Below are 22988 nucleotides of genomic sequence, written 5' to 3' on the forward strand. Positions count from 1 at the left end.
TTTTCTGAAGCCCAGGGTAGTCGGGGGCGTGCACGGTCCGAGCAAGCGTTCCCGGTCCGTGTGGGTCACACGACCCCCCTCCCCCCCTTTCACCGGCAGTCTCTCCCGCGGAGAGAAGGGGCAACGGTACGGGTGGGATGGGGAGGGGGCTTGTTTGTGCCAAGCTGTCCGCATGGTTTTCCCAGAGCTCCGAGAGGGGGAAGGAGGCAAAATGGTCACTGTCTTGGACTTAAAATGCTCAGGTCATTCCTCGTAGCGATTCCAGACCCGGGAGTGTTGCTGTCACCTTGCTTCGCCTGTCCTTCTCCTGAGAGCGCTGGCCCGTTTGTCGTTCGGCCGAAGGCTGTGTGAGTCTAGCTCTCCACGCCCAGGCATGTCTTTCTGCCCAAACTCCAGCTATGCATTTCAAATTGTCTGTTAAATGTTTTTGCTGCAGTATGTGTCTCCAAAATCTAGGCTTTTCTTCCTTGGGGCCCTAGTATGTTAGAAACCCGGGGTCTTCTCCTGGGCGGGAATCTCTGTATTGAGTGTGTGGCTCTGTCCTTCAGCGCTTGCTCCCGGCCGCCTCTCTCCCTCCCCTCTGAGCGCCCCTTCTTTCCCAAGGCTCTGCCTTGATGGCTGCTCTGGACTGCGCACGGACTCCCTGACCTTTTCCTAATGGGAAGTGGTTGTGATCCCTTGAAATCCCACAGCTCCTCCAGATGAAGCCCCTTTGGTGGGTGATAGGGAATACCAAGCATGGTAGCCCTGGCACCCAGCTGACACGAATCCCAGCCCACTGCCCGCCAAGAGGGCCTCTGTTCTCTCCATTGGCTCTTGTGCAAATCCTAAGGCTGTGGCCTTGTCAGTATTTGATGAGTAAATCCCTGCCTCGCCTGGCACAATGTGGGACATGGTTCAGGTGCCTGACTGACACCAGTGGACTTGCTCTGACCATCAGATCCAGAGACGAATATAAGAGTGCTCTAAAACAGGTTCCCACTAATGTAGTCAGCACAAGGCTTGTGAAATAATAGGGGCTCAGTAAATATTTGTAGGGTGACTTGTCGACTCAATCAATAAATGAAATGGTTTGCATCCTATGCTGCCCCTGAGGGGCTTAAGTAGTGATGTAGCAAGAGCAGAGATGCCCTGCAGGTGGTCTCGCATGGACCTGAAGACCCACGTCTGGAATCCATGTCACACACGTGGTGAGAGAATCACAGGTTGGATAGACCTCTCTAGACTCCACATGTGGGCTAGACATGTGGCCCCTCATGTCTAGCTGGCATTTGCTTTCACACCTTGTCTGTTTCCAGTGCCCACAGCTCTGCTCTCGATGCATGTTGTGGGTGTGTCGGACAAGAGGCCTGGCATGCTGGACTGTGGCTCGGTGGGGGCAGGAGTGGCACAGCGGCTGCCACATGCTCTGTGGAAGGTCAGTTACCGGCAGGCAGTGAGCTGCAGGCTCTAGAGCTACCAGGGAGTAACTCCGTGTCTCTTTGGACTCAGATCGGTATCTCCTTAGGAAGAGAACCCTGTGCGTTCTCTCAAACTAGACAGAAGCAGACGTGCCTGCGGAAATGCCAGCTCTCTGTCTAGGCCTCCGGTTTCAGGCTGCCTGGTGCACGTGGGTTCAGTCTCTCTGCCTGTGCCGGGGCATGCGTGTACCTGCTGTGGCTCCTCCACGGCAGCACGCTGTCCTGACAGCTGACAGTTGACCTGCACTGTGGTTTGGCCCTGTAGCTTTCTGACACCAATCAGTCATTGTTTGCAGTTCCTTTCTGTGGCCCAAGGCTTGGGTTCAGAGGTCACCTGGGTCTGCGTGCCCTGCCTGTACACCATTAGTCAAACATTTGCAGCAATGCACTAGCACTCCCTCCTCCTTCATTTAAAAAATTTTTAATTTTCTGAGTGTGTAAAATTTTAACATAACCCCCCAAGTCGAACTGTATCACATGTTATGCTCACTGTCACCCCTGCTGCTGTTCCCATCCACCTCCTGTAGGTGACAAATTTCAGTTTCTCATTTACCTTTCTTCTGCGTCTTTTTGAATAAGGGCATGCCTGTGGGTTTTCCCCTTTCTTGTTCTTTTTCACACAGAAGCTGTGGCACTGTGGATGCTCCTGGCATAGCCCAAGAACTGCCCTGTCTTCATCCTGCTTTAGGGCTGTGTTGTACTCCAGGGTGTGGATGCGCCATAATTTACCCAGGCAACCTCCTGCAACTGCTATTAAAATTGTAGTGCTTTGCAATTTCAAACAAGGCTGCAGTGAATAACCTTGTTCAGATGTGTTCTGTATTGTTAAGGATGTATCCTCAGGTAGATTTGGTAATAGGATCACTGGGTCACAAGAATACACACGTGGTTTTTCCGGGTTATTCTGAGAGCTCCCTGCACAAGGCTCATGTGCCGCCTCACATCCCCCCACCCCCGGCAGCGCGTGCAAGCCCCTGATGCGCTGAGTGCCTCGTGGAGCCTTCCCAGGCGCCGGTGTGCGGTGCTTGGCGAGAAGTGCTCTCTCAGGCGTTTTGTCCTATTCTGGTTGGAAGTGAAGTGGGCTGTTGCTGTCTGTGTGAGGGCTATCTCCATATTTTTTGCTGTGAATTGTCTGTTCAGGTCTTCTGCCCACTTTTCTCTTAAAATATTTTTTATTCCCATGATTTTTAATTTCACGGTGATGACCGTGAGGCCCTATACATTGCCAGCTGCTCCTGGCTGGCTGCCAAGTCCCTCCTAGTAGTGAGAGTCGAGGGGCCAGCAGAGTCATCCGGAGAGAGGAGCGAGGTGGTCACCGTGAGGAGCGCGTTTCTCCTCTGCGGGCAACCTTCCAGGGGTCGGTGCTCTTCTGGGGGCAGATGGTGGCATCTGCGGAGGGCCGGGTCGTGCTGCGTGGGACAGAGGTGAACGCTGGCAGAACTGTTTGTCAGGGGCTTCACGGAAGGGCCTGGCCTCCGAGCTCCGGCAGGCCACCCGAACCTCTGGTGCTGCGCCCTCCTGAGAGTCTGTGTCACTGAGATGAGGGACTTGGGTGGGAGGTTTGGTGAGTCCAGACTTGAGGGCAGTGCGTGCCATGCGGAGACCATGTCCTCCCTGCCCCAGCCCTGGACAGCCTGCCGGTAAATCACGTCTGCAGATGAGGCCACTGACTCTCCTGCCTCCTTGTCCAGGGTGCTTCCGCCCTTTATGACCGGAGCCCTTTTTCCATTGCGAAATGAAGAGAAAATGCCTCCAACTCCCCAGTTTTCTCTCCTGGGCCATTGGCATAATTCAGATTCTCTGCAGTGAGTCTGTCTCCTGGAAGGCATTTCTCCTGGGAGGGCTGGAAAGGACGCTGCTAAGGAGGCTGCATGCCTCCACGCTCTCCTGCGGAGACGAGGGTCTTGTTCACTTGGGCAGGGCCACGCGGACCAGAGGGTGGGCGGTGAGGCTGCAGCTTCACCACATGCCGGCTTCTACGGGCAGTTGGGCCATCCTACTTTGGGCCCTTAGATGGAATTTGCTTGACATTCTGAGTGAGATTTATTTTAATGGGAGCCTTAAAAGCAGAGGCTTTGATGGTTGAAATCACATAGTTTTTGAATCTGTCAGTTCTAGGGAGAGCTGATGGCTAACCCTTGTCTTCACAAGCCAGTAACCAACGAGTGGCACCTGAGAAATGTGTCTTCTGTCACCAAAGTGAGTCCCCATCCGACGGGCTGGGCTCGCAGTCTCGGGTGGCCTCGTTTCCTGTAGGGCAGGCCAGGCACCAGGGCTGCACCCTCTTCTGCCCCCAGGCCACCACCTTACATGCACTTAGTGGGCACTTGTGAACAGGTGTTGATTGGATGTTGCACTTTGCACATGTGAAGGTTTGTGAAAAGCGGGTGCAGTGGCATCGCCTTGTAGGAGGAGGGGTGGGAAAGGCTCTCGGGGCTTCTCTCCAAGCTTTCTGGCTGCCCCAGGCTTAGTTCATCCTCTCACTGCAGCGAAGGAGCAGCTTCACAGTGGACCCTGTGATGAAGTGAGGTAAAGGGTGAGTTCCAGAAAGCTCCCGGGGGTTGCCGCACCTGTGTTCCCCCGACATGCACTGTGGCCGCCTGCCCTAAGCACCTGCTGGCTTTGACCGCAGGTACAGCTGATGCTGCATCCCCGCTTCCTGGGGCTTCACCTCCAAGCCGTCTGCTGCAGACTCTGCACACGTGCCCCTTGCCTGGGCAGTCTGTCTCCACCTGCAGCCCGGAGGTCCAGGCTTGGGGCTCAGGAGATACTGGTTAAATTAAACAGACAGGTAGTCTAGGTCAGATTTACTAAGGTTGCATGCTTCATTACTCTTTTTGTTTTAACCATTGCATATTGGAAAGCTTTAATTTTATGGAAAATTAAAGATGTTTTAGGATTTTATTGACATAGTTGTAGCCAATGGTATTCCTTTATTTTACATATGTTTTATATTAAGTGGCTGTTCAGTGTATGAGAGTCAGTGTGTTCAATACTGTAAGAAATGCAAAGAAACAGAAGGCAGGAGGATGCACTGATTTGGGGGAAATGTCACGTGGAGTCAATGGAGTGGTGTGTGGTGAGAATGACTCGGGGAGAGAGGTCGGGGCCGGCAGTATCTCAGAGACATCCACAGCAGGTAGTAGGGGCACGGTAGTAGGGGCACGTTAGGAATGGGTGGTCTTGGGGGCAGAGCATGTAGGAAAGGCTGAGGGCCAAGGAGCCTGTGTTGGGTTGGGAGGAGGTCATTGATTTGTTGGGATGCTGATAATAGTGGTATTGTGTAGTGCCAGGTACTTTTGTATATTTACTCATTTAATCTTCACAAAAACTGTGAGGTAGACACTCCCTGAACCCCTTGATTTTACTGGTGAAGAATTGGAGGCACGGAGGAGTCACATAGTCTGCCAGATCACAGAGCTTGTGTGAGCTGGGTCTCCCTGGGCCCAGAGTTCGTGCTCTGAGCCGTTACACCATTACTTTTTCCTGACTCCATAAGTAGAAAGCAGGCTTCATCTTGACTTCTGAGGCTCAGTGGTTCCAGGACTGGTTACGTATGTGCTGTACTATTATCAAGATTTGGGATAGTTCTTTGTTTTCATGACTCTGTTCTTATGATGGCAAGAGGGTTGCTGTGGCTCCAAACATCACATCCTTACAGTTGTGTTCAAAGGGAGAAAGAAAAGCAGCCATTCTTTTTTTATGAAGGAAAATACTTCCAGAAGCCCTCCAGCTGGCTTCCCTTGGGTCTTTCTGGTCAGGTTTGATGTTGGAGAGATTTTCAGCCTCTGCAGTGGGACAAGGCATGCTTCACTAGAGGCATGAAGGGGTGTGGGAAGGCAGCCAGTGTTATTCCCTGCCCCATTCCTTTTTTATTTGCTCTTTCTTACTCTTACTGAGACTTGATGTATCTCTAGGGCATGGCAAGAATGGGCTGTCACCTTTTGCCAGCTTAGGTCTGTAGCCTGACTCAGGCAAAGGAGTGCTGAAGCCCCATCCCACTCCCCTCCCCAGCCCTGAGCCCTGGTGGGTATGGAGCTGGCTCTGTAGCAGCCTTGTTGCTGGGCAGCTGTGTCTGGGGAGGGGTCTGCCTGCACACCAAGTAAAACCTCAGCCTGGATGGGAGAGGATTCTTGATTCTGAATGAGAAGGAATTCTCTAGCAGGAAGAAGAGTGTAGGTAAGGAATGAATTCATTAAAGTGAGAGTGGCAGTGAATGGCAGCAGCCGTGCAGGCAACAGAGCAAGGAAGAGCAGAGGGAGGAGAGGGAAGCTCACTGGACTCCTTCTTGGCATAGGGCAGGTCCCTTGGCAACTCCTAAAGCCAGGGTCACCTGTCATCCAATGTCCGCTTGAATCTGCACGGTGTGGGAACTGAGTTCCTACCACCCCAGGATGTGGGGAGACGCAGAGCACTGGATGGGGTGAGACCATGTTCTGAGAACTTCCCAAAGGCAAAGACAGGAGATTTTCAGGGAGGCTACTAAAGGGCATGTCGTCCAGCTGCAGGCCTGTCCGGGTCACTGAGGCGACGGAAACTCACCAGCCCAGATCTGAGCTCTCAGCAGCCCCTCCCTGCTTATCCGGAGTAGGACAGAGACGGAGTGAAGACTTGTGCTTAGGTCTGGAGAACAGAGCGAAAGAGCAAAGTGACAAGTAAGCTCACCACTGGAGAGCGCAGAGACGAGACACAGGGAGCTGGGCAGTGAGAGGTCTAAGGCAGAGAGTACGCACTCGAAGAACGCGGAGTGTGGGCACCCTCAGAGGAGGCTCACTTTAAGCATCTGGGGTTTGGGCTTTTATAGGGCCTTTTGGGTAGGGGTCAGAGTAAGACATGATGTGTACAGGTGATTCATAATTCCTTTCAAGTTTTGTCTTAAGAACAGGGTTATTTAGGGGACTGTGTTGATCTGAATCTCATCATTCTTTACCCACATAGGTTCATTACACTTCGGAGGTCTGTGTCCTGTCCTGGTTACAAAGTTACTTAATTGATTAAGGGGAGGGAAGAGGAGGAAGAACAGCCTATGGATTAAGTTAAGGAATAAACTGGGCCTTTTTTGCAGGCTGAGTAGATTCTGCGCTGGCCTGACCGTTGTCCCGTGTCCCTGCCCTGCCTCAGCCTCTTATGCAAAATGGCAGCTGGCCTATTGCAGCTCTGAGAGCCTGCAAGATAATCAAGTACTGGCAAGTGGCATTTCTGAATTTGAGTATGATTTTGCTTAGCAATATTATCTCAAGTATTTATAAACATTATCAGATTATTGCACGTTTTGGAGTCTGTCGTGATGTGTGGCCATTTTAAAGCGGGTGCGGTCACCTTCTGAGGCCAGTTGATACTTTCATGGCTCCCACCCCGCAGAAGCTAGTGAACAGATGAACAGGCTGGCTTCTGGGTTATTCCTGGAGAAGTTGCATGGCACCTCTCCGTTTGCAAGGTGAACCATTCATTGACTCACCGAACCCCGGCAGCCAGTGGGTAGAGCTCTGGCCTGTGGCACGAACAGTAGACCCTGTGCTCCAGTGTCTGTTCTCCCAGGCGGTGAGGGCACCTCCCGCGGAGCAAGACCCCCCCAGGCCTGGGGCTGGGCCTCCGGTGCAGGGCAGTCGCGCCTCCCCGATGCTGCCGGAGCCGCCGTCTGGCCAACCGCCTTGTCACCTCCGAAGTTCCCCGTGTTCCCAGGGATTGGCTGCCTTAAGGCTTTCACCGAGGTGGCCAGGGCTGGGGAAGCAGGGACCCACGGTGGGGAACCAGACACCTCACTGGAGACGGATTTCCTAGACAAAGCTTTATGCAGTATTTTTTTCCAGATGCATCAATCTTTCAGGTTATTGGTATGTACATATTTAAGATTTGTACTTGTCTGTTCACCTCAAAACATCTGGCCAAGCCTCGAGAAAATGCTGCATGTAAGCAAATTTTAATAAAAAATAGCCAATTTTGACTCTGCCATTAAGTTAAATTAAAAAAACACCATTTTAGGGGACTTCCTGTTGATGGTGGAAAGATTTTGAAAGATGCCTCTTATTTATATGTCAGACATTTTTTATTATGGAAAATGCCCACGTCCGCCCCTGTGGCCTTCTTCAGTCCCAGTCCTCTTCCGGCTCTGCTGCCACCCACTCCCTGGCTTATCGCAAGCATCAAATGATTGCATCTATAAATATTCCAGTGTATCTGTAAAGATAACTGTACCTTTACACACACACACACACACACACACACACACATTTGAATTTGAATCAGGACACACGGTAAATAAGTCATGACTGGTTGATTTATCCTTTTAATCCATAGGATTAATACAAAAGTCAGTTCGCAGCCCCATCTTGCTCCTGTCATCTGTTTGTCTCTTTCTGCAGTTTATTGAGGAAACCAGGTCGTGTGCCTCACAGCCTGCCTTTTGTGGATTGCTTCAGCGCCTTGCTCAAAATAAGCTTCAATTGCCTCAGTCCTTGACTCTCCTCCATGTGGCAGATAAAGCTAGAGGGCTGACCAGATCTGGTCAAATTGGAGGGGGTGCTCAGGAGGTGTCTCCGAGGTGGTGGTGTGTGCCTCCTTTAGGACGCATGAAAGGACTGTCCCCTCTGTGAGCTTAGCAGCCACTGATGACCAGTACTTGGACCCAACCATTAGAAATCGCAAAATGATGGTGGTGTAATTCTGTGCTTGGGCCTTGTCTGTTCACTGGGATATCTCTGTAAAGAGAAACTTCTTCTCATCGATTATTTGGGTCACTTGAGGTATAGATCATATAGGAAAGCCAGAATCAATAATTATTTTCTTTTATTTTTCTTACAAAATGAGTAGGCTTGTCTCAAAGGTAACCAGTAGTGGAGGGTGGGAGGGTGTTTGACTGTCCTAGTTGATGTGCAGTGAAAGTTTAACTGGTGCTCACATCGTTTCATCTTTGGCCAGTAGAAGCCTCTGATTGGCTCCTGAGTCTGTCTAATGCAGCTCTAGGGGTCTTTGATCACTCTTTCCTATCTGGTGTGACAAGTCAGGATGTTCCATACTCATTTTGTACATTTTCTGCCTCAGACCTGAGATCAGCCAAGTCGCCGAGGAGTCCTGGTTTTTTTAAATTGGGAATTGGTATTTAGAAAGCTTAGTCTGGGCCCCAGGGGTGCTTATTGCTCCCACTCCATCCCTCTCTGTTGTGAGGATAGAAGGCATTATGAGCTCTTTATTGATTCCGTCTCAGGACTCCCAGGGGTCTTACAACTGTGTCTGCTTTCTCCTGCACCGAATGTAATCAACCATTTCTCTTGCCCCACGCGGCCCAAGGCACCTTCAGAACAGCGCCAGCACCCTGTTGGTGGCCACTGAGAAACACTCACCAGGCACTTGCGGTTCTCGTGACATCAGGACCTAGAGATGGGGCCACATTATCCTGTTTTAAAGTCTCCTGGAAGAGTTCTGCTCTGGCTGTACAGCCAACTGGACTCACACGTACAATCATTTGTTTAATTTTACTCACAGTTTTCAAGGACTGCCACTTAAAACTTCTAATTTTGCTTTATAGTCATGTAAAATATTTAATGGACCCAAAGTCAAGCACACCAAAGCAGTGTATTCAGAGAAGTCTGGTCTCCCAGCCCTGTGTCCGCCTTCCTTCTGTTGGTGACCATTTCAGCATTTTAACAGCGCGTGCGTATATAATGTATGTACACTTACATTGGTGGGGAGGAAGACATTTCCTCTGCTTCTCAAGATGAATAGGAGTAAAAACCAAAGATTGATTACATATGTTTGAGGACTCCGTAGACATGAGATTACAAAGACAGTCTGGGACAGTGAGATAAACGTGTCATCCTGAACCAAGGAGAGGGGCTAGGGCCGGGCCTTCAAAGGAAAAGGGAAGCAACTCACAGGAAGCCGAAGGAGGAAATGTTGCTGCCTGAGTGTTTGTTGGGCCACACAGAAACAGCGGGGCGCCGAGTGCAATCTCAACCGACTACCGAGCTCCTCCCTGCATACCATACCACCCCTAGGCTATATCATCTGTGGTAAAGCCAGGTCCTCCGTGTGAATTCTCTTACATGCAGCTGGTGTGTGTGTTGTTTCTTTCTGCTTTTTCTGGGCCCTGATCACTCTCAGCTGTGAAGTAGTCTGCATGCCAAAGTGGTACATCTTGGGGCAGCCTGCCCTTGGCCCCTGGAACACATATACACACACACGCTTGTTTCTGTTTTTCGTGGATAAATAGTATCTATATTGTACACATTTTTCTCCACCTTGGTTTTTTCACTTTATTAGATTAGAATCAGTTTATGCTCATTAGAATCAAAACTCCATTTTTCTCTCCAAAGCAGTTTTACAAATGCAGTCCTATTGACATTTTGGGCCAGTTAATTCACCTTTGTGGGGATCACGTCTCCACATGCTGGGAGGACAGTCTCGCAGGGTGGTTAGCAGCTTCCCTGGCATTTACTCATCAGCTGCCAGTACATCTGCCGCCCCCTCAGCTGTGCTGACCAGGGCTGTCTCCAGACCTCACCAGGTGTCCCTGGGGGGCAGAATTGCTCCCTGCTGAGAACTGAATAATACATAACAGAAAGAAAGGCAATGATTTTACAAATTTGTTGTACAACTCTTACTGGGAAGGTAGGTGCTGAAAGCACCAGGAGTTACTTGGACCTGTGCAGGGGCTCACAGACCTATTGCCTCGGGCCAGAGGCCCTCCGGTGCAGTCACCCCTGCTTTCTGACTGACCAGGGCACGCCAGCAGACCTCCCACTGGGCTACGACCCAGCACTGCAGGTGCAGCTGTTCTCACCACACGGGCTGGAGGACCAGGTCGTACTGTTGGGTAAAGCAGACGAAGCCAGGGCATTTTACCAGGGGCCGGTGGGGTGACGCAGACGAGTGTCCTGGAGCACATCCACGGGCCACAGGCCTGCACCCAAGGGCAGCCTCTGCAAGCGTGCAGCGCAGAGGTGGGGGTGCTGCTCAGAGGTCATGGGCCTCAGGAGCTCCTCCTGTCTTCTCCCTGATTTCCCGATGCTCCCTGTGGAATTCAGATTAGCCTCTACATTAAGAAGAGGTCTAACAAATCAGGAATTTTTTTGAAAGTAAATATGGGATTAGCAAGAATGCTCCTACCATAGCTGAAGATTTGAGTTTACAGCTATAAATCAAATGAAGATGGGCTCTGGCAGTTTGGTCCTCTTGCTGGCTGCTGCTGAACCCAGGGCAGCCCTGTGTGGGGCTTTACTCACAGGGACTTCAAGGCACACCTCGGAGGTACTGAGGTTCGGTTCCAGGGCCCGGCAGTGAGGCGGATATCGCAGCAGAGCTAGCCAAAGGCATTTTTTGGTTTCCCAGAGCAGATAAAAGGTATGTTTACACTATGCCCTAGTTTAAGTGTGCAATAGCATTATGTCTAAAAAAACAGTGTACATACCTTAATTAAAAATACTTTATTGCTTAAAAAAAAAAAAAGAGCTCAACTAAGCGTCCGAGCTCCCAGGAGCCCTAATCGTTCGCTGCTGAGGGTCCTGCCTCCGGGTTGGTGGCTGCTGACTGATCAGGGTGGTGGCCACGGGGCGGCTGCGGGCGCTTCTTAAAGTAAGACAGCCGTGAGGTGTGCAGGACCAGCTGACACTTCCCCTCACGAACGGGGTCTCTGCAGCGGGCGATGCCGTTTGAGAGCGTTTTCCGCGCAGTCGGCGTCAGTCTTCTCGTACCTGCTGCTGCCTTGCGCTCATGCCCTGGTCCGCATCCTCTGCTGTCATTTCACGCGGCCACAGCATCCTCAGCGGGAGTAGGTCCCGCCTCGGGAAACCCCGTGCTCTGCTCACCCCCAGGAGGCAGCCCCTCGTCTGTGCGAGTGTGAAGACGAGGTGCAGCAGCCCGGCCCCACTGTCGGGCCCCGCTTGCGATCCAGCTCCCGAGCTGTCCGCCCCGCGTCTGCAGCCCGTTCCTGCACCGGGTCTGAGCCCCTCGGAGTCGCCCCTGAGGGCTGGGGTCCCCTCCCCAACTCCCCTTAATGCTGGCCTTTTGACCCCCTCCCATGAATCATGAATGTTCTTAATGGCATCTAGAGTGGGGAGTCCTTTCCCGAAGGTTTTCAGTTCGCTTTGCCCAGATCCACCAGACGAATCATTATCTGTGGCAGCTACAGCCTTAAAAAAGTGTATTTCTCACATAATGAGACTTGAAAGTCAAAATGACTCCTTGATTGTGGGCTGCAGGAGGAATGCTGTGTTACTAGGCATGAAAACAGCGTGAATCTCCTGGTCCATCTCCTTCAGAGCTCTTGGTGACCAGGTGCAGTGTCAGGGAGCAGTCATGTTTTGAAAGGAATGTTTTTTTCTGAGCAGAAGTTCCCAAAAATGGGCTTAAAACACTCAGTAAAGCAAGTTGTAAACAGCTGTGCTGTCATCTAGGCTTTGTGATCCATTTATGGAGCACAGGCAGAATAGATTTAGCATAACTCTAAAGGTTCCTTCGAAATGGGAAACGAGCACTGGCTTCAACTAGAGTCCCAGCTGCATTAGCCTCTCGCAGGAGAGTGAGCCTGTCCTTGGAAGCATTGAAGCCAGGCATTCAATTCTCTCGAGCTACGTAAGTGCTAAATAGCATCTTCTTCCAATAGGAGGCTGACGCGTCTGCATTGCTGGTTAGGGTACCACCTTCACGGATGATCTCAGCTGATCTCCTGGGTGACTTGCTGCGACTTCTCCGTCAGCACCTGCTGCTCCTCATCCACTTTCATGTGATGGGGATGGTTTCTTTCCTCAAACCTCAGGAACCGACTTCTGCTCTCTTCAGGTTTTTCTCCTGCAGCCTCCTCACCTCTCAGCCTCCATAGAGTTGAAGAGTTGGGGCCTTGTTTTGGGATAGGCTTTGGCTTAAGGGAATGTCGTGGCTGTTCGATCTTCTATCCAGACCACAAAAACTTTCTCCATATCAGCAGTAAGACAGTTTCGCTTTCTTATCATTCGTGTGTTCACTGGAGGAGCAGCTTTTAATTTCCTTCGGGGGCTTTTCCTCTGCAGCCACGACCTGGCTCCCTGTTCGGGGCATGAGGCCTGGCTTTTGGCTGTCTTGGCTTTCGCCCTACGTTCCTCGCTAAGCCTGACCATTTCTAGCTTTTGATTTAAAGTGAGAGTCGGGTAACTCTTCCTTTCACTCAGACCTTTAGCGGCCTCTGCAGGGTTATTAATTGGCCCAATTTCAATACTGTGTCACAGGGAGTAGGGAAGGGAGGGGGAGAGACAGGAAGGGCTGGTCGGGGAGCAGCGACAGCCCACACATTCACCGGTTACCACCTCACATGGCCACTGTTATGGGCTCCCTAAAACAATTATAATAGTAACAGCAAAGACCACTGATCACAGACACTGTAACAAATAAAATCATGTACTGAAAAATTTTGAAACACTGAGAATTACCAAGATGTGACGCAGAGACACAAAGTGAGCAGATGCTGCTGGAAAATTGGTTCTGATAGACTCGCTTGATACGGGGTTGCCACAGACCTTTTATTTGTGAAAAACATGTTTTCTGCAAAGCACAATAAAGCAAAGTGTAACAAAACAAGGTGTGCCTGTCACTTTCTTTGAATTGCTTTCTCGTGAGTTGCTTGGTGGCCGTTTCTGCAAATGAATTCATGTGTGGTTCAAGGTCATGGGCACACCCTGAGGTGTACACCCTAGCACGCGGCCTGCTGGCCTGGATTACAAGCGTTTAACAAATACCTATTCCTGCTCAGGGTGAGGCTTGCTCTAGTTATTTATTTATTACTGTATTCATTTTGTTAGTGTTTAAAGATATCATATAATACGATAGGTGAGGGCTGTTTTCAGATTCTCTGCCAGCTGTGGTACTGCGCATCTGGCGTGGCCACATCCCAGTGTCCCTCCGCTCCTTTAGTCCCAGTGACCAGGGCCAGCCTCCCTCCCCCACCCTCCTGTCTGCTCCATATGGCTTATTAAGTTCTGAGTGTTCCCTTTCTCTCCCGCCAGGCAGGTGGGTACATATTGAGTGTTTCAGGTAACTGGCAGTTATTGATCTGGCTTGGAGGTAGTCTGGCATTAATGTAAGGAGCCAGCGGTTCTTTCAGTGCTAATGTGGTATTGTGTGGGAACTGGCAAAAATCTGTAGCTGTGAATGATTCAGGTATTGTGTTCTTGCAGCCAAGAGAGACTTGCTCCTTCAAGCAGCTCTCTGTTTTGCTGCTCAGCAAAGACAGGCTCTCAGGGTCTGTCGAGGATTCTGCCCTTCTCCACAGAAGGGACTGCCCTTTAGTGGTGTGCTAGAGCCCCGAGGCCGTGTTTAAGCAAGAGGGGCATCACCACATTAGGACGGCTAGAGCTGGCCCTTCTGTCCTTTGACCGCTGCTGTCCCCAGGGCGTGAAAGCATGAGAAAGCTCACCACTAGTTCCTCAGGCCCCACGGATGCCCTCGGTTACTGTTCAGGAGTCTGGAGCAGGCTGCCTGGCTTTGACACACACCTGCCACATGCCGGCTGCGTGACCTATGGTACTCGCTGAGCCTCTCTGTGCGTCAGCTTCCTGTCTGTAAAGCAAGGATGACATGGTGCCCACTTCACTTGCGGGTGGGGTGTGGTGTGTTCACGTAGATGAAGGGCTCTGAGCGGGAGCTGGCGCGCCCGCAGTGCAGTATGAGCGTGGATCGCCACCCCCTCAGCTCTTTACTGCTCCCCAGCTGCTCTGACTCAGTCCCCGTGGCCTGTGACAGACAGGCAGCAGCATTTTAGTAGTTTTACAGAGGAGGCCACTCAGGTTTTTGGTTTAACTTACAAGCTTCCCAGGTCAAATGCCTGGTGAATTGTGGGGTGAGCCCCCAGCCTTCCATCTTGGGGACCCTGGCTCTTATAAGGGGAGGGAGTCAACAGTGGGTCACCAGACTCCTCCTCTGAGATCTCCAGCATTGTGGGGGTGGTGAATGGAGACTGCACCCGCAGGGAGGGGCCCAGTAAGGCTGTGCCCAGGGCAGGGGTCGGGGGAGAGGAAAGCGGCCCAGAGGCTCCCAGCACCCAGCAGAGGGACAGCCCTGGAGAACCTCGGCCTGCATTCGCTTGGCTTTCTCTGAAGGTGCGTGCAGCGCTCCCAGCTGGCCGCATTACCGTCAGCCCCCAGGGGTGGCCTGGGACGTGCTCTTGGGGAGGGGCCTAGGGGGGCAGTTCAGGCACTTGTCTGAAGCCATCAAAGCCTGTTTGAGACGCTGCTGCCCTTAGCAAATGTGGGTGGGGTCTGGGGGTGGGATTCCTGAAAATGTTTGTGTCAGCTGCTAAGCTAGCCCTGTGACGCAGGGGGCGCTGATTTCTAGAATAGGCCTGCGGGGCCTTAATGACTGAACCGAGAGGAGGAGTCTTTAGAGGAGAGAAAGTATGTTTTAAAAATAACTTACTACTTAATTGTGGAGGGGGACCCCTGGATTGTTGAAGCACACGTAAATCTAGGTCAGATCCCTGCAGACCGAGGGCCGAGGGGTGTAAGGCGGAGCAGCCTTTTCTGCAGTGGTGACCCGCGCTCCTGGAAATGCCCCGAACCTGTCTGTCGCTCTTGGAGCCGGGGTCCTCCTGCGAGGTCATCTGGAATGGATCGTGATGTGACAACTGACAACTTTCTGTTCACGTTGCCCAGTTCCAGGGTCATATAAGAAGGAGCGGGAACTGTTGGAAGGTGACCTGTGATTTCCGTGCTCTTGACATTTTCTGAAGGTCACACTCACCCCTTTTATTTCTGAGAAACAAGTGAGCTCAGTCCCACCCATGCACAGTGGCCAGAATGCGGCACACAGCAGGCGCGCAGTGAGCAGCCCCGGCCTGTCATCCCAGCTGGGGCAGGGGACTCTGCCGTGCCTCTGCCATGGGCTACCCTTTTTTTTGAGATGGTTTTGATTTGCCAAGTTCCATCTTGGCGATGAGTTTACACAGGATGCTGGCGACATTTTAGGTGAACACTGCAGCTGTTTCCTTATGTGTGACACTCGGAGGCAGGGCTGCTGGATTCCTCGAGGGCCACGTAGATTCTCAAGGCGTGTGGACTGGAACAGTGGCTTCCTGTCTCCTGGTTACACTTCCAGGACTCAAGTGTTTCATTTAAACTTAGAAGTGGTAGCTTGTTTTTGTTTTTATTTATTTTTTAAGGCATTTGGGGAAACAGCAGTCTTATAATGATAGTATCAGGAAAAAATACATAAGATACCATCTTACTATGAAACAATGAAAACATTTCAAGAAAAGATGAAATATGCAAATAAAATGGGGCGTTGAATTTGTGCTGCATGACGCCTTGCCCTACATCCTAATGACAAATTAGCCCTGAGATTTGTGTTGGGATGAGCAAAATTATTCTGGGATGGTGGAGTTCTACTTTTGTTAATTTAAGGTAAATGGTATATTCACAGCCCCTGTAGTTCCCGCAGACCCCCAGGGCTTCACTCCCCACGCTTCTCTTACAGGACTTCTGTGTGTCTGAAGATCGGGATCCAGGACTTCAGAGGGGCTGTGCTCTGTGGTGGCTTGTCTGGAGGCAGGGCTGTGGGAAGGGTGGTGAGCTGGCCTGTTGCCTGTGGCTCAGGTAGGCAGCCCGGGGGGCATGCGAGGGTAAGGGTGGGGGTGCCAAGCAATTTGCTCTTAAAGGTGCTGCCTGGGGGTAGCACGTCATGTGAGGGAAGGGAGGCTTAGTGACAGACTCATCCGAGGATCGCTGGAGGAGGCTGGACTGGGGAAAGCTGAGAGGCAGCAGGGAGGGTGGTCTCGGGGTGGAGAGGGGGGCCTCAGGGGGCCGAGGAGCCCTGCCAGGTGCTGGACCCTGGCTCGTAGCAGGAACCTCGACTCCCTGGTGGGTGTGACCCGGAAGGCCTCCGGGCTCCAGTCGCCGCGAGCATCCTGAGCCCAGTGGTGACATGTTGGAGCAGCTTGGAAGGGGCCAGCTGAGAGCTGTAGCAAGAGTTCCTACTGTTACCCTTCCAGAGGGCTGTCCTCACATGCCAGGCCTCCCGTGGAGAGAGGGACGAGGAGGAGCTCACGGGGGACACGCCCAGCCAGTCCCCTGCTCAGCTCTCTTCTGCCCTGACGCTACTGACTTAGCACGTTGCTCTTTTTCCCCTCACCTTTACATTAGGAAAGTTTCCTTACAGTCCGAGACCACGCCCCTGGCTGAGCGCGGCTGCTTCTCCAGCCGCTCGTCTCCAGGGAGCTGTGCTGGGCGATGGAGATGTCTTGTCTTTACTTGCCATGCAGTTACAAACCTTGGAAGACACGTGTATTTGCCAGTGACAAAGCAAATCTTCTTGCCTCCCGCCTCCGCTCGTAGACGGCACTCCTGGTTGCTTGTGGCAGACAAATAACAAGGCTCATGGATGGTCCCCTGTCCACCCAGGAGAGTGTCAGCCTAGTGTCACTCCACTATGTCAGCCAGGCACTTCCATGAAGTGTGTGTTTCCACCTGCACCTGCTCCGAGCCCTTTTGGAGCAGCAGATAGTTTGTCGGGGCAGGAGATTGTCTGCTGAGGGGCCTGGGTGCTGTAGCAAAAGGCCTGCTCCCCTGCTGCACTTCATCCCAGCAGAGCAGAGGAGCTGCTCTAAAATGCAGAAATGCCGCATCTCTGATATAATAACTCTTTTTTAGAGCAGCTCGTTGAATTTTACAAACAAAAATTAGGAAGTATTTATTCATCATTTGTTCATACACAAATATTTATTGAGCACCAACGAAATGCCAGGCATTGCACTTACCCGAGGGTGCCATGGTGAGCAGGGAAGCATCATGATCTCTGCCTCCACTGGGCTTTAACCAGGTCAGGAAGAAGGTGGAGGGCAGGCAGACAAATGAAAAGCAGGGAGATAGTCAAGGGTCATAAGTGCCGCGGTAGGTGTCCCAGGGGTGCTGTGGGGGCATTTGGCATGGGGTTTCTGCGGGGCATCTGAGGTGAGTTCCAGAGAAGTAGCATTTCACCTGATACTTAAAGAAGGAAGAGGAAGTGTCAAGGCAAAGCTTGGAGTTGGAGACAGAGGGCAAGTAGGAGGGTCTGGGAGAGGGCTGGAAGGTGGGTGAGGACATAAGAAGGTAAAAGACTCGAGAGACTCTCGCAGCTGGAGTGCAGAACCTCCAAGGCTTAAGACAAGGCTGGAAGTCCCACAGGGACTAAAGGGCTCATCCTGAGAAGTTTGCAAGGTCATTGGGAGGCCATCAGAGGGTTTGCAGCAAGTGAGACATACTGAGTTTTGGAGAGTGGCTTTGGATAGAGCAAAATGAGGCTGGCTGGTTAGCTGGGAAGTTGTAGTAGTGATCTGAGAGGCAGAGGGTGGTGCTGGTGACAGTGATCGTGGTGGTGATGGTGGTGGTGACAGTGGTGGTGATGGTGACTTGGTGACGGTGTTGGTGTTGGTGACAGTGATTGTGGTGATGGTGACAGTGATGGTGACAGTGGTGGTGATGGTGACTTGGCGACGGTGGTGGTGTGACAGTGATGGTGGTGGCAATGGTGGTGGTGGTGATGGTGATGGTGATGGTGACAGTTGTGACAGTGATGGTGATGGTGTCCACAGCAGCTTGCCTTCAGTAGTAATAGTGAGGATGGAAGAGCTAAAGCACAAAAAAGTGTTTTTTGAAGAGTGGTAGCATAAAGCCCCTTAACTGCCAGGGGCCTGGAGCTTCCTTACATGGGGCTGTCATCTGGGACGGGCATCCTCCAAGCAGACCTGACCGTCCTCCCGCCCAGCACTTTCCCAGAAGTCCTCGCTTCCTCTTGGGATGGTGAGTGGCAGGGGTGGAATGTTTTCGAGACCCCAGATTGGAACAGAACTGGCCCTAAATCTAGTGCTATGTTTGCTTCCCCAGCAGTTCTGAGAAGACGTGTCAGGCATTTTGGTTTCTTCGATCTGCGCCGGCGCTGCTGTGGAAGGATGGTGATGGGGTAGCTTTATTCCTGCATACATACCTGGCCTATGAGGTGGCAGTCTCTCTACTAGAAACCTGTGAAGTGCAAGCAGAACTCGTGGCGTGGCGCAGGGTTCCTTGTCCGGCTCTGACGGGAGGAACCCTGCTAGCAAAGCTCCCTGCTCTGCCCGCGGCAGCGTCCATGGCCTTGCAGACCCAGCAGGGCCTCCGCCTGGCCTGCCAGCCGTGAGTTGTGTGCGTGAGCGGAGCCACAGGAGACAGGGCTCTGCAGGGCATGCCGAGTGCGAGCCACTTCTCAGGCCTCATGACCACAGCGGGCCACCAGCTGCCGCCTGGGAGCAGGAGGATTCGCTGAGAAGGAAGTGAAACCGGGGGCTCCCTGCTCCTCGCCTGCTGGAGGAGGCTGCCTGCCTGCCCCTTCCGCGTCCCTCCTGCACTTTGTTCACCTTGGGACTCGGGTGGGAGGGGCGCTGCCGAGCCCAGTGGGAGGTATTTTAGAGTCTGGCTCTGTCGTTTCTGATGCCCAGCTGAAATTGCTAGAAATCCCCCAGGTGGCCCATGCTTCTTGTGCCACTGCTGCCTTTACACCGTGGCACCCTCACCCCAGGCACTGTCCTTGCGAAGCAGCACCCTAGCGTAGTGTGCTGCAGGGGTGACATTTAAGTCACTGCTTCTCATCTCATGCCCTTACCGGTATTAATTAATCCCCATGAGCTCCCAGGGGACATGCCATTAATATCTACAGTGCTGCTCACGCCAGCCCGTTAGTGTGTCCTTTCTGTGTGACCCTAAGAAAATGAGGCTAGATCATTTTTTTGCAACCCCACGTGCAAAGACCTTGATGGAGCTGAGGTCAGAGATGACAAGTCCCTGACTTTATTGATGTCGCTGGGTAATGTCAATCCGTGGCCTTGTGGAAGGCCTGGGAGAACAACAGTCCTGTTTAGGACTAATCTTGAGAGACAGCAAGTGGTCCTTCCCTGGAGCCGGCACTTCACAAGTCCTGGTTGAGAGCTGCATGGAGGAGGGCAGAACTGAGCAAAGCTTTGTGTTGCAGTAAAAGTGAGATGTAGACGGGACAGGAAGCACCTGCCATTGACCGTCGAGGAGTGCCCGGCAGTCTTGTGGGCTGCGAGGCGAATCCAGACACCATGGATGAGCTTGCCGTGCCTGGGAGACAGTGTGCGGCCATGTAGAGTGGCTTGTTCATATCTTGGGGTGCCTTGTCTTTGAGCAACGTCTTCGCAGCTGCACGTCAGGGTTCTGTAGCCTTCAGAAGGATGTTTGAAATTAGGGGTCTCCCTGAGGTCTGGGGTTTCATTCAGGCCTTTCCCCTTCCCTTTGCCCTGCCATCTGGAAAGTTCCGCACATGATCTCTTTGTGTCTGTACCTATAGCTCATGACACTGGAAGTCTTCCTGACTCAGAGAGCCGTGTCCCGTGCTCAGTGAGGTTCCTTGGCTTCAAGCGCATGAATGAGGCAGGTGCCGCCCAGCTCGAGGCAGCGTGGTGAGCGCAAGACCTGGCACCAGGCCGAAGGCCGGATCAGAGGCGGTCACAAATGAGACCTGCGTGGCCTGCTGCCCCTGGCTGGGCTGTGGACGTGAGGTGGGCACACCCTCGCCTGCATGAGCCTTGGCGGCTGGGTGAGACCGCGGGTACGTCGCTGGCTGAAGGACTGTCAGGACTCTGCCATGTTAGCTGTTTGGGAGTAGTTGTAAGTAGTGATGAGGGCGGGCTCAGAGGGGACCGTAGTACTCGGCGCCTGTGGCTCGTGGTATTTGCTGGTAGTAGGACGTTTCAGGAAACAAGTCCTGGGTGGGGAAGAAGCATTTGTGCTCTAGAGACCTGTGTGGGTTTCTCTCTGTCGTCTGAGAAAGCTGTCAGTGAGCTGAAAGTCACTGGAACTCAGTGACTTTTTAAGGCATGCAGGTGGCAGGGCGGTTCCCATCCCTGCTGCCCTGCCCGGACCTCGTGGGGCACATTCTCTGGGAGCTTCCCTGCCACTCACTGCTCCTGATGGTCGCTGTGGTGGGAAGGGGTGGCTGTGTCCCGACGGCTGTCCTAGGCCCCAGGGCCCTCTGAGCCCAGGCAGGAGGCCCTTCCCGCGTGTCTTCCTAATGGACTGATGGGACTTGAGTGGAGTGGGGATCTTCCCCAGGTGGTTTCCTCACACCCTGGAGGAAGTGATTTGGGTCGGGGGAGGGTCTGGTTCCTCCTTAGCAGTGTCTTGCGCACCATCCTTCAACAGCTAGAGGCAGCCCTGCCCTCCAAGGGGTGCTCTGGGGAGAGGTGACTGGAAAGCCCCCGCCTCATTCGAACTGGGTCTCTTGCCAGCCTGACTCCCTGCTGCAGCCCTTGGTAGTAAATGAGCGTGCCTTCAGTCCCCTCGCGCCCACAGGCAATCTAAGTAGCGTTCGGAACTCCGTGCAGGCCCACCGGCCTCTCCACCCTTGCTGTTCCGTGCCCGAGCTGCCTGGAAGCCTTCCTGGAAGCAGGGAAAACACACATCCAGTCTTCCCAGCACCTCTCCCCTCTGCCCCAACATACCCGGGGGCTCAGTAATGCTGGTGCTTGCAAAAGAACCACCTCTTCCCTGCGCCCTCAGGCCTGGGGTGTAGCTCCTGGTGCCAGGATGTTCTGAACGCCTCCAGCTGCCTCCTGCCGTAAAGCACTTGCACCAAAACCACAGCGGTGTCTGTGCTCAGAATGCCTTCCGAGGTGGGGTGTCCTTTGCTGCCTGGTTTGGCCATTATAGCAGCTCTGATTCACAGAAAAAACTGAACTTACATTTAGTCCTTATTTCACCAAGGGCTTATGTCGTCATAAGTTGTATTACAGGCATGTATTTAATTAGATGAGCCCAGACATTGTCTTTCTTACACAATGGACCTAAAACTGTGAGACCAGCCACCATATTTGTAAAGAAAATGTTTATCCTTTTTACTGGTTTATCAATTTGGGGCATTTTTATTGAGTTCCCAGTGTGGCTTTAGTGCTTTTATACACATCACTTCCACCCCACGACGCAGTGTGGCCATGGACGGACTCCTGCAGCTCCTTGCTGGGAATTTACACCTGAAGTGAATGTAGGGTAGAGACCTCCCGTGACACCACCCCTGCACCCGTCACACAGCTTCAGTGTCCCCCATATGGGCTTGTCTCTGCATTGGCCAGCCCTCCACACTCAGATTGTCTTGAAGGCAGAACAGTTTTTGATGAAATAAAATCAGCATTCTGTGTAAACACTGTTCCCCAGAAATCCAGGAAGCATGTGTTTGGATCTAATTCTGGACTTTATGTGGTAGCTCCCAGGCCCACTGATCTCTCTGGGCCTCTGACCCCAACATCTTCCCGTTTTCCAGTCACCTCTGTATTTTCCAGGAGAGTCGAAAAGCATTTCCTTGTCTGGGTTTTGTACATTTCTGTTCATTGGTTTTGTACATTTCTGTTCATTTTGTTCCTATGTATTTAGTCTGCTCTGTTGCTTTATAGATGGGGGTTCCTTACATTTATGTCCTCTAACCATGTGTGTAGTTGATTTTTGTACTTAATTTAAGTCCTGCCAAGTCAGTGAATTATTTGCAGTCATCAGCAGGGTCCAGACAGGAGTGGCAGGCAAGCAAAGTGGCTGTGGCAAGTGGGGGCCAGCGTGGTTTGTGCTCCGTCTTTCTTCATTAGATGCTATCTGTGGCTGCATTACGTTGCAGGGCCCCTGCATTTAGGTAAATTATCTTTTCCATGTTGCAGATGATCTTCTCTAAAGGATGCAGTGGCCCTGCCTTCGTTGGGTCTGCTCGTGCGGCAGGCGTTACTCATTTATCTCCTGTGATCGTCATAGCAGTTCTCAATAAATGCTTAGTTGAATGGATGAATTTTCACAAAGACACAGTGAAGTAGTCATTATCCCCATTTTGTAGGTGGAGAGACTTGGGGCCGCTTGTCCAGGGCCACACAGCCGCTGACTGCACACTCCGAGTCGGGAACGGAGTATGTCCCAGGTCTCACCATGGATCCACTGTAAGTTTCTTACCTTCTTCTCCTGCCACAGGCCCGGTACAAGCAGAGCCTCGATCCCACCGTGGACGAGGTGAAGAAGCTTTGCACGTCTCTGCGCCGGAATGCCAAGGAGGAGCGGGTTCTCTTCCACTACAACGGCCACGGGGTGCCCAGGCCCACGGTGAATGGGGAGATCTGGGTCTTCAACAAGGTAGGAGCGCCGGCAGAGGCTCGTGTGAGCCATGCTCATTTCTCTCTGCCAGATGGTCTGTCCGTCTGGGCTGCAGGTGTCGGTCATCCGCAGCTTCTGGAACCACGGATGCTTCATCTGTCTCCATAGACCCAGGTTCAGTGAGGTTGAATAGGGCCGGCAGGCCAGCTTTCTGGTGGCAAGTTGTGCAGGCATTTCTGTTTCAGTGGTGAAAGCTGAGAAGTAATCAGGTGCAAGTTGTTTCTGTTGCGAAGCGCCTTAATGGAATGGCTGGGGAGTCTCACAGTGTGGCAGGTGTGAGCTGTTTCTCCCGTGGGGAGCTGACTTGTTTGTAGGTCTTTGAGGAGAGATCTCAAGAATGTCTGCATTCTGGTTTGTGCAAACACAAGATCTCCCAATCCTGTTAGACTCTTCCTTTGAGAATCAGTGGTTTTTCTAG

At 52.3% G+C, this 22988-nt stretch overlaps 1 protein-coding gene across 4 annotated transcripts in view; it reads left to right on the forward strand.

The window, feature by feature from the left end:
* RPTOR (regulatory associated protein of MTOR complex 1) overlaps positions 1–22988 on the forward strand; it is a 338209-nt gene that overhangs the window by 112890 nt on the left and 202331 nt on the right. For all 4 annotated transcript variants that reach the window (XR_005029883.2, XM_036910527.2, XM_057501786.1 and 1 more), the window contains exon 4: positions 22391–22549. Coding sequence is in view for 3 of the 4 variants with exons in the window: in XM_036910527.2 (XP_036766422.2) it covers positions 22391–22549 (159 nt within the window). In the remaining variant the exon portion in view is untranslated. The remainder of the gene's footprint in view (positions 1–22390; positions 22550–22988) is intronic.

This window comes from Manis pentadactyla, chromosome 4, assembly GCF_030020395.1.
Source record: "Manis pentadactyla isolate mManPen7 chromosome 4, mManPen7.hap1, whole genome shotgun sequence".
In the NCBI taxonomy this organism is placed as follows: Eukaryota; Metazoa; Chordata; class Mammalia; order Pholidota; family Manidae; genus Manis; species Manis pentadactyla.